Consider the following 11259-nt stretch of genomic DNA (forward strand, 5'->3'; position numbering starts at 1 on the left):
CAAGACTGAGTGGAAGACGATGCAGGGCACGATGAGGTCCTAGACCCCACATGGAATGAAGGTCGTGCCACTGACTTTCACAGTTCGGAGGAAGAGGCAGTGGTGAGACCAAGCCAACAGCGTAGCAAAAGAGGGAGCAGTGGGAAAAATCAGAACACCCGCCGCCAAGAGACTCCGCCTGCTACTGACCGCCGCCATCTGGGACCGAGCACCCCAAAGGCAGCTTCAAGGAGTTCCCTGGCATGGCACTTCTTCAAACAATGTGCTGACGACAAGACCCGAGTGGTTTGCACGCTGTGCCATCAGAGCCTGAAGCGAGGCATTAACGTTCTGAACCTTAGCACAACCTGCATGACCAGGCACCTGCATGCGAAGCATGAACTGCAGTGGAGTAAACACCTTAAAAACAAGGAAGTCACTCAGGCTCCCCCTGCTACCTCTTCTGCTGCTGCTGCCTCGGCCTCTTCTGCTGCTGCCGCCGCCTCGGCCTCTTCTGCTGCTGCTGCCGCCTCCTCGGCCTCTTCCTCCGCCTCTGGAGGAACGTTGGCACCTGCCACCCAGCAAACATGGGATGTACCACCAACACCACCACCTGCGTCACCAAGCATCTCAACCATGTCACACGGCAGCGTTCAGCTCTCCATCTCACAAACATTTGAGAGAAAGCGTAAATTCCCACCTAGCCACCCTCGATCCCTGGCCCTGAATGCTAGCATTTCGAAACTACTGGCCTATGAAATGCTGTTATTTAGGCTGGTGGACACACACAGCTTCAAACAGCTCATGTCGCTTGCTGTCCCACAGTATGTTGTTCCCAGCCGCCACTACTTCTCTAAGAGAGCCGTGCCTTCCCTGCACAAACAAGTGTCCGATAAAATCAAGTGTGCACTGCGCAACGCCATCTGTGGCAAGGTCCACCTAACCACAGATACGTGGACCAGTAAGCACGGCCAGGGACGCTATATCTCCCTAACTGCACACTGGGTAAATGTAGTGGCGCCTGGGCCCCAGGCGGAGAGCTGTTTGGCGCACGTCCTTCCGCCGCCAAGGATCGCAGGGCAACATCCTTTGCCTCCTGTCTCCTCCTCCTCCTACTCAGCTTCCTCCTCCTCTTCTTCCACCTGCTCATCCAGTCAGCCACACACCTTCACCACCAACTTCAGCAAAGCCCGGGGTAAACGTCAGCAGGCCATTCTGAAACTCATATGTTTGGGGGACAGGCCCCACACCGCACAGGAGTTGTGGCGGGGTATAGAACAACAGACCGACGAGTGGTTGCTGCCGGTGAGCCTCAAGCCCGGCCTGGTGGTGTGCGATAATGGGCGAAATCTCGTTGCAGCTCTGGGACTAGCCGGTTTGACGCACATCCCTTGCCTGGCACATGTGCTGAATGTGGTGGTGCAGAAGTTCATTCGCAACTACCCCGACATGTCAGAGCTGCTGCATAAAGTGAGGGCCGTCTGTTCGCACTTCCGGCGTTCACACCCTGCCGCTGCTCGCCTGTCTGCGCTACAGAGTTTCGGCCTTCCCGCTCACCGCCTCATATGCGACGTGCCCACCAGGTGGAACTCCACCTTGCATATGCTGGCCAGACTGTGCGAGCAGCAGCAGGCCATAGTGGAGTTTCAGCTGCAGCACGCACGGGTCAGTCGCACTGTGGATCAGACCCACTTCACCACCAATGACTGGGCCTCCATGCGAGACCTGTGTGCCCTGTTGCGCTGTTTCGAGTACTCCACCAACATGGCCAGTGGCGATGACGCCGTTATCAGCTTTACAATACCACTTCTATGTCTCCTTGAGAAAACACTTAGGGCGATGATGGAAGAGGAGGTGGCCCAGGAGGAAGAGGAGGAAGAGGGGTCATTTTTAGCACTTTCAGGCCAGTCTCTTCAAAGTGACTCAGAGGGAGGTTTTTTGCAACACCAGAGGCCAGGTACAAATGTGGCCAGACAGGGCCCACTACTGGAGGACGAGGATGAGGAGGAGGTGGAGGAGGATGAGGATGAAGCATGTTCACAGCGGGGTGGCACCCAAAGCAGCTCGGGCCCATCACTGGTGCGTGGCTGGGGGGAAACACAGGACGATGACGATACGCCTCCCACAGAGGACAGCTTGTCCTTACCTCTGGGCAGCCTGGCACACATGAGCGACTACATGCTGCAGTGCCTGCGCAACGACAGCAGAGTTGCCCACATTTTAACGTGTGCGGAATACTGGGTTGCCACCCTGCTGGATCCCCGGTACAAAGACAATGTGCCCACCTTACTTCCTACACTGGAGCGTGATAGGAAGATGCGCGAGTACAAGCGCACGTTGGTAGACGCGCTACTGAGAGCATTCCCAAATGTCACAGGGGAACCAGTGGAAGCCCAAGGCGAAGGCAGAGGAGGCGCAAGAGGTCGCCAACGCAGCTGTGTCACGGCCAGCTCCTCTGAGGGCAGGGTTAGCATGGCAGAGATGTGGAAAAGTTTTGTCACCACGCCACAGCTAACTGCACCTCCACCTGATACGGAACGTGTTAGCAGGAGGCAACATTTCACTAACATGGTGGAACAGTACCTGTGCACACCCCTCCACGTACTGACTGATGGTTCGGCCCCATTCAACTTCTTGGTCTCCAAATTGTCCCCGCGGCCAGAGCTAGCCTTTTATGCCTTGGAGGTGCTGGCCTGCCCGGCGGCCAGCGTTTTGTCTGAACGTGTATTCAGCACGGCAGGGGGCGTCATTACAGACAAACGCAGCCGCCTGTCTACAGCCAATGTGGACAAGCTGACGTTCATAAAAATGAACCAGGCATGGATCCCACAGGACCTGTCCATCCCTTGTGCAGATTAGATATTAACTACCTCCCCTTAACAATATATTATTCTACTCCAGGGCACTTCCTCATTCAATACTATTTTTAATTTCATTTTACCATTATATTGTGGGGCAACCCAAAGTTAAATGAACCTCTCCTCTGTCTGGGTGCCAGGGCCTAAATGTGTGACAGTGGCCAGTTCCAGTGGTGGGTGACGTGAAGCCTGATTCTCTGCTATGACATTAAGACAGATTCTGTGCTGACATAAGGCCAGATTCTCTGTTACGGGACCTCTCTCCTCTGCCTGGGTGCCTGGGCCTAAATGTGTGACAGTGGCCTGTTCCAGTGGTGGGTGACGTGATGCCTGATTCTCTGCTATGACATGAAGACAGATTCTGTGGTGACATAAGGCCAGATTCTCTGTTACAGGACCTCTCTCCTCTGTCTGGGTGCCGGGGCCTAAATGTGTGACAGTGGCCTGTTCCAGTGGTGGGTGACGTGAAGCCTGATTCTCTGCTATGACATGAAGACTGATTCTGCGCTGACATGAAGCCAGATTCTCTGCTATGGCATGAAGAGACTGATTCTCTGCTGACATGAAGCCAGATTCTTTGCTATGGCATGAAGAGACTGATTCTCTGCTGAAGTGAAGCCAGATTCTCTGCTATGGGACCTCTGTCCAATTGATATTGGTTAATTTTAATTTTTTTAATTTTAATTTTAATTCATTTCCCTATCCACATTTGTTTGCAGGGGATTTACCTACATGTTGCTGCCTTTTGCAGCCCTCTAGCTCTTTCCTGGGCTGTTTTACAGCCTTTTTAGTGCCCAAAAGTTCGAACCCGAACATTTCCGGGAAGTTCGGCCGAACTTCTCGAACCCGAACATCCAGGTGTTCGCTCAACTCTAAATGTGGGAGTTATCCCTGCAAAACCTGCAATGTATCGTGTGTAGTAAAAGACTTTCATGACTCAACACATTCTGAAACTTTTCCTATCAGAAGCTACATTAATTGTAACACTACAGGAGTAATTTATATCATCCTGTGCGCATCATGCGATTTGATGTATGTGGGTAGGACAAGCAGAAAATTTAAAGAGAGATTGAGGGAACATCTAAATTACATCTCCAATCCCACATCAACTGGAATATCTAATGCAGCAAACCACTTCATCAATACACATAACCGCAGTATTAATAGCTTCAGTACTTTTGCTTTTGAAAGGGTTACAGTTCCAAGAAGGGGAGGAGATATCAAACAAAAAATTCTCTCACGTGAAGCCTTCTGGATCTGGAAACTCAACACCAGATTTCCACGGGGTCTGAACATGAGGAAAGAATTGATGTATTTATATTGAACTTATATATTTATTTATATATTAATAACAATCAAAATTCTTTTTTCTGTATTTTATATTGTTTTTATATATTTGTACAGTCGTGGCCAAAAGTTTTGAGAATGACAAAAATATTCGTTTTCACAAAGTTTGCTGCTAAACTGCTTTTAGATCTTTGTTTCAGTTGTTTCTGTGATGTAGTGAAATATAATTACACGCACTTCATACGTTTCAAAGGCTTTTATCGACAATTACATGACATTTATGCAAAGAGTCAGTATTTGCAGTGTTGGCCCTTCTTTTTCAGGACCTCTGCAATTCGACTGGGCATGCTCTCAATCAACTTCTGGGCCAATTCCTGACTGATAGCAAACCATTCCTTCATAATAACTTCTTGGAGTTTGTCAGAATTAGTGGGTTTTTGTTTGTCCACCCGCCTCTTGAGGATTGACCACAAGTTCTCAATGGGATTAAGATCTGGGGAGTTTCCAGGCCATGGACCCAAAATGTCAACGTTTTGGTCCCCGAGCCACTTAGTTATCACTTTTTCCTTATGGCACGGTGCTCCATCGTGCTGGAAAATGCATTGTTCTTCACCAAACTGTTGTTGGATTGTTGGAAGAAGTTGCTGTTGGATGGTGTTTTGGTGCCATTCTTTATTCATGGCTGTGTTTTTGGGCAAAATTGTGAGTGAACCCACTCCCTTGGATGAGAAGCAACCCCACACATGAATGGTCTCAGGATGCTTTACTGTTGGCATGACACAGGACTGATGGTAGCGCTCACCTTTTCTTCTCCGGACAAGCCTTTTTCCAGATGCCCCAAACAATCGGAAAGAGGCTTCATCGGAGAATATGACTTTGCCCCAGTCCTTAGCAGTCCATTCACCATACTTTCTGCAGAAGATCAATCTGTCCCTGATGTTTTTTTTGGAGAGAAGTGGCTTCTTTGCTGCCCTTCTTGACACCAGGCCATCTTCCAAAAGTCTTCACCTCACTGTGCGTGCAGATGTGCTCACACCTGCCTGCTGCCATTCCTGAGCAAGCTCTGCACTGGTGGCACTCCGATCCTGCAGCTGAATCCTCTTTAGGAGACGATCCTGGCGCTTGCTGGACTTTCTTGGACGTCCTGAAGCCTTCTTAACAAGAATTGAACCTTTTGCCTTGAAGTTCTTGATGATCCTATAAATTGTTGATTGAGGTGCAATCTTAGTAGCCACAATATCCTTGCCTGTGAAGCCATTTTTATGCAACGCAATGATGGCTGCACGCGTTTCTTTGCAGGTCACCATGGTTAACAATGGAAGAACAATGATTTCAAGCATCACCCTCCTTTTAACATTACAAGTCTGCCATTTTAACCCAATCAGCCTGACATAATGATCTCCAGCCTTGTGCTCGTCAACATTCTCACCTGAGTTAACAAGACGATTACTGAAATGATCTCAGCAGGTCCTTTAATAACAGCAATAAAATGCAGTGAAAAGTTTTTTTGGGGATTATGTTAATTTTCATGGCAAAGAAGGACTATGCAATTCATCTCATAAATAAAATAAAATATTTTTTTTTTTTTTTAATATTTGTACGTATTTTATTTTATGTCATTTCACTACTTTGTGTGTTACATTTTAGGGTGAAATTCAACTATTTTTGGGTGTGATGTACCACTGCTATACCTAGTAGACAGGTTAAAAATTTAAAATAAATTGTTTGCTAAATTTTCGAGTGAGATTCACCAATTTTTGGGTGTGATGTACCAATGCTATACCTAGTAGACAGGTAAAAAAATTAAAAAAAAATTTGTCTGTTACATTTTCAGGTGAAATTCCCTAATTTTTGGGTGTGATGTACCACTGCTATACACTCACCTAAAGAATTATTAGGAACACCATACTAAGACGGTGTTGGACCCCCTTTTGCCTTCAGAACTGCCTTAATTCTACGTGGCATTTATTCAACAAGGTGCTGATAGCATTCTTTAGAAATGTTGGCCCATATTGATAGGCTAGCATCTTGCAGTTGATGGAGATTTGAGGGATGCACATCAAGGGCACGAAGCTCCTGTTCCACCACATCCCAAAGATGCTCTATTGGGTTGAGATCTGGTGACTGTGGGCGCCATTTTAGTACAGTGAACTCATTGTCATGTTCAAGAAACCAATTTGAAATGATTCGAGCTTTGTGACATGGTGCATTATCCTGCTGGAAGTAGCCATCAGAGGATGGATACATGTTCTCATTCTGTTTACGCCAAATTCGGACTCTACCATTTGAATGTCTCAACAGAAATCGAGACTCATCAGACCAGGCAACATTTTTCCAGTCTTCAACAGTCCAATTTTGGTGAGCTCGTGCAAATTGTAGCCTCTTTTTCCTATTTGTAGTGGAGATGAGTGGTACCCGGTGGGGTCTTCTGCTGTTGTAGCCCATCCGCCTTAAGATTGTGCTTGTTGTGGCTTCACAAATGCTTTGCTGCATACCTCAATTGTAACGAGTGGTTATTTCAGTCAACATTGCTCTTCTATCAGCTTGAATCAGACGGCCCATTCTCCTCTGACCTCTACCATCCACAAGGCATTTTTGCCCACAGGACTGCCGCATACTGGATGTTTTTCCCTTTTCACACCATTCTTTGTAAACCCTAGAAATGGTTGTGCGTGAAAATCCCAGTAACTGAGCAGATTGTGAAATACTCAGACCGGCCCGTCTGGCACCAACAACCATGCCACGCTCAAAATTGCTTAAATCACCTTTCTTTCCCATTCTGACATTCAGTTTGGAGTTCAGGAGATTGTCTTGACCAGGATCACACCCCTAAATGCATTGAAGCAACTGCCATGTGATTGGTTGACTAGATAATTGCATTAATGAGAAATAGAACAGGTGTTCCTAATAATTCTTTAGGTGAGTGTACGTAGTAGACAGGTTAAAAAGAAATTGTCTGTTACATTTTATGGTTAAATTCTACAATTTTTGGGTGTGATATTCCCCGGCTGTACCTAGTAGACAGGTAAAAAAAAAAAAAAAAAATTTGTCAGTTACATTTTCGGGTGAAATTCAGCAATTTTTTGGTGTGATGTACCACATATATACCTAGTAGACAGGTTAAAAAACAAAATTGTCAGTTACATTTTTGGGTGAATTTCACTAATTTTTGGGTGTGATGTACCACTGCTATACCTAGTAGACAGGCTAAAAAAAATAAAAAATTTGTCTGTTACATTTTATGGTTAAATTCTACAATTTTTGGGTGTGATATACCCCGGCTGTGCCTAGTAGTCAGGTAAAAAAATAAAAAATAAAATTGTCTGTTACATTTTCGGGTGAAATTCACCAATTTTTGGGTGTGATGTACAACTGCTATAACTATAGACAGGTAAAAAATAACAAATTTGTCTGTTACATTTTCGGGTGAAATTCACCAATTATTGGGTGTGATATACCCCGGCTGTACCTAGTAGACTGGTAAAAACATTTCACTAATTTGTCTGTGATAACCGTGATCAACATGGTAGGCGCTGTGATTCCATGTGGCGGATCATGCTGGTGGTGTTGAGGTTGCTAGTGTTCCCACCGCTACTCAATTAGCCTCCAGTGTACAGTCTTCCCCCATTATGTTCCCGTGTTTGAGTTTCTATTGTTCTGGTTTGAGGTAGTTGATTAATAGGATGTCAAATATGTTATGGTTTTTGTTATTTATGAAATGTTGAGTTCGGCCCTACTTTCCTCAAAAAAGCCCCAGACTGCGGAACACCTACCCCTTGGCAAGGGAGATTTGCGCAAGGGGGAACAGTTTGTTGTGGCCCACCTTCTCCCTTTCGCCACCCCACAGCCTCTTCCAGCCTGTTACGGTGCTGTGGATCCCTCCCCCTCTGTCCTGCTGTCCTCCCTTGGCTTTCCACCTTCCCAGGTTGGGTCAGTGATGTCATCGTCCCCCATCTCCGAATTCACTTCCTCACTCTGGTAATCCTCCTGACTTGTGTTGACCTAACAAGACCCTACTTATTGACAACTGTGTCTCATCTCCATCATCCACCAAGTGAAACACTAATTGCCATTCCCCCCCCCATCATCTTCTTCTGACTTTGGAGACTGAAGAGTTTGGGGATCAGTGCATAAGATATCCTCATGTCCCTCTTCAGGGAGGGTCAGCTCACCTGCAGGCCCTCATCTACAATTTTTTGAGGGTCAGCTCACATGATATATTCTTTTTTCTATGTTTCAGACTTGAAAGGAAACATAATTTGCTTTCCTTCGGTGGTGAATCTTTCACCCATGTGTTTTTTTTGCAGGATTCGGGTTTTTATATAGTTGCACTGGGGTAAATATTTCAAACTAGCCGGTGCTGAACGACATTCCCTGCGCTCAATCTGCAGAGTAACGTTAGCGCATACAAAATCTAGGTGTGAAATGCAATGTAATTTTTTCATAGCCGGTGCTGCCTGCCATTTACTGCGCTAAGGGTAGGTTCACACTAGCGTTATGTTGTCTGTTATGGCTTTCCGTTATAACAGGGTTATAACGGAACATAACGGAATCCATAAGACGGAAGGGCGGGTGCATTTTGCTGCCCATAGACTTGCATTATGACTGAATACAAAATGGACGCCTTTAAAAGTTATTCCGTTTGCTCTCCGCCCTAATAGAAGTCTATGGGCATCAAAACTGATCCATCTGGTTCCGTTATGCAAGACGGAAAACAAAGTCCTGTCAACAGGACTTTGTTTTCCGTCTTGCATAACGGGACCCAGATGGATCCGTTATGTTTTCCCATAGACTTCAATTAGGATGGAGCAAAATGGAATGCCTCTTAAAGGCTTCCGTTTTGCATTCCATCCTATGGATTCCGTTATGTTCCGTTATAACCCTGTTATAATGGAAAGCCATAACGGACTCCATAACGTTAGTGTGAACCCACCCTAACCCTGCTATGTGACGTTAATGTTATCTCTAACCCCCCAAAAAAATTGAAATTGGTCATTCTTTCTTGGTAGCCTGTGCTGCTCGGGTCACTTAACTTCTTAGATGGTCAGATCAGCAGGACCTTGCTCCGAATGTTTTTGAGGGTCACCAGCAGGCCATCAAGGATAATTTTTCAAGGGTGTGTATGATGCCCTCCTTTATGTGTAAGAAAAGGTGTATTGGAGTGCTAGTTCCTTGTAATATTTGGCAGCCCTTTCCCTTAGTGCATAGGCGTAGGAGTCCTACTACCTGAACTATTGTACCACCATGTGAATGAGGCCCTCCTTTATGTGATATATAGGTTGTATCGGAGTGCTTCTTCCTTCTAATTTTTGGCAGCACTTGCACTGTATATACAATTTAATATACTGGAAAGAATGTTTCCTAACAATTTTTCTAATAACATTTATTTTTTTGAGGGGGTTTTGTGCGTGTTTTTGTCAGACTGTAAAAGTGGCGTACAACTCGGACAACATGGTTCCCAGCAGCGATATTGGAGTCCAAGATTCATCCAGACATGGTCCCCCTGCTGTTCCTGATCGATTTCAGAGGTGTTTCCATCACTTTTAGACCTTTTCCTATGAGCCAGGCAGCCTCCCCTCATCCGAGCAGGTGGTGCCTGGTTGTCTCCAATTGACTTCCATTATACTCGGGCCGAGCGCACGGATATCGCTATGTGTTCGGACCGAGTACCCGGACACTTTGGTGCTCGCTCATCCTTAGTCAGTATGATTATGGAGAGACCAAATAAATATATTTTTATGTAATACTAAAAACTAGATGATACCGATCTTGTTTTGTACCATATGAAGCTTATCTTAGGATGTCCCATCACATCGTTTGCCTGGAGGGTCCTTAGAAGTGATAATGACACTATTGCAGTGTCCTATGTTACTCCATATTGCTGGCCAGTCAGTTGTAGAAAGTTATTTGAATAATCTTTCTTAGTGAGCTGTAAGCCTTCTTGTGCCTGGTGATTCCTATAGGCAAGGTAAGTCATTTAGGGCTGGTAGGAGATCCGATAGTCCAGATCAAATATAGCTAACAGCCACAGACTACAGGAAGCTCATATATAAGGCACTGTCCTTTAATGTGTGCATGTACGTTCCCCTAGCATTCTTTTTTCAGATTGGTGGATTATTTCCTGCATTCCTTGTATTTATCTTATTTTATTACTTTACTAAACATTTTAGCATACTATACAGGTAACATTATTATTCACATTTCTATTTTCATTTATGATATTGTAGACAGTGAAACCTGCCATAAATGTCCTAAAGAAGATTGGCCCGATGAGAAGAAAGTGAAATGCATTCCCAGAATATATGAGTTTCTATCCTATGAGAAGGACATTCTATCTTTCATATTTTTAGGAATAGTTGTATTTTTTTCTGCTATGACATTGATCATATTAAGAATCTTCATTTATTACTGGGACACTCCGATTGTTAAAGCCAATAACCGAACTGTGAGCTTCATCCTCCTGGCCTCCATCTTGCTGAACTTACTCAGTGTCCTCTTCTTCCTTGGCCGTCCAGTGGACATAACCTGCTTACTGAGACAAACCTCATTTGGCGTCTTCTTCTCTATTGGTGTCTCTTCTCTTCTGGCCAAAACTATCAAAGTTTGCATTGCCTTCAAAGCCACCAAACCTGGAAGTTTCTGGGTGAAGTGGATGTCATTCAATTTGTCAGATTATGTGGTCTTGGTGTGTTCTTCTGTACAAGTTCTCATATGTGTTATTTGGTTGTTGATGTCTCCTCCTTATGTAGAGTTTGACCATCACTCTTATCCTGGGAAGATCATCATTCAGTGTAATGAAGGCTCAGTCATCGCCTTCTACTCCATGTTGGGTTATATGGGATTCCTGGCAGCTGTGAGCTTTGTTCTGGCTTTCATGGTGAGGACATTACCGGACAATTTTAATGAGGCCAAGTACATCACCTTCAGCATGCTGTTGTTCTGCAGTGTCTGGATCGCCATGATACCAGCCTATCTGAGCACTAAAGGGAAGTACATGGTGGCTGTGGAGATATTTGCCATATTGACCTCCTCTGCTGGCATTCTTGGTTGTATATTTCTTCCAAAAATATATGTTCTCCTTTTAGAACCTAGTTTGAACTCTAGAAAAGCAATTTTGGAGAAAAACAAGATATAG

General features: G+C 45.2%; 1 protein-coding gene across 1 annotated transcript; it reads left to right on the forward strand.

Moving 5' to 3' along the window:
* The first annotated feature begins 10497 nt into the window (after window positions 1–10497).
* On the forward strand, window positions 10498–11259 carry LOC120991094 (vomeronasal type-2 receptor 26-like). The gene has a single exon (XM_040419985.1). The coding sequence runs from the start codon at window positions 10498–10500 to the stop codon at window positions 11257–11259; it is 762 nt and encodes a 253-aa protein (XP_040275919.1).

The sequence above is a fragment of the Bufo bufo genome, chromosome 2, assembly GCF_905171765.1.
Source record: "Bufo bufo chromosome 2, aBufBuf1.1, whole genome shotgun sequence".
In the NCBI taxonomy this organism is placed as follows: domain Eukaryota; kingdom Metazoa; phylum Chordata; class Amphibia; order Anura; family Bufonidae; genus Bufo; species Bufo bufo.

Excerpts from the sequence above, each read along its gene's own strand:
- LOC120991094 (XM_040419985.1), top strand. The coding sequence starts at position 10,498 with ATGACATTGATCATATTAAGAATCTTCATTTATTACTGGGACACTCCG.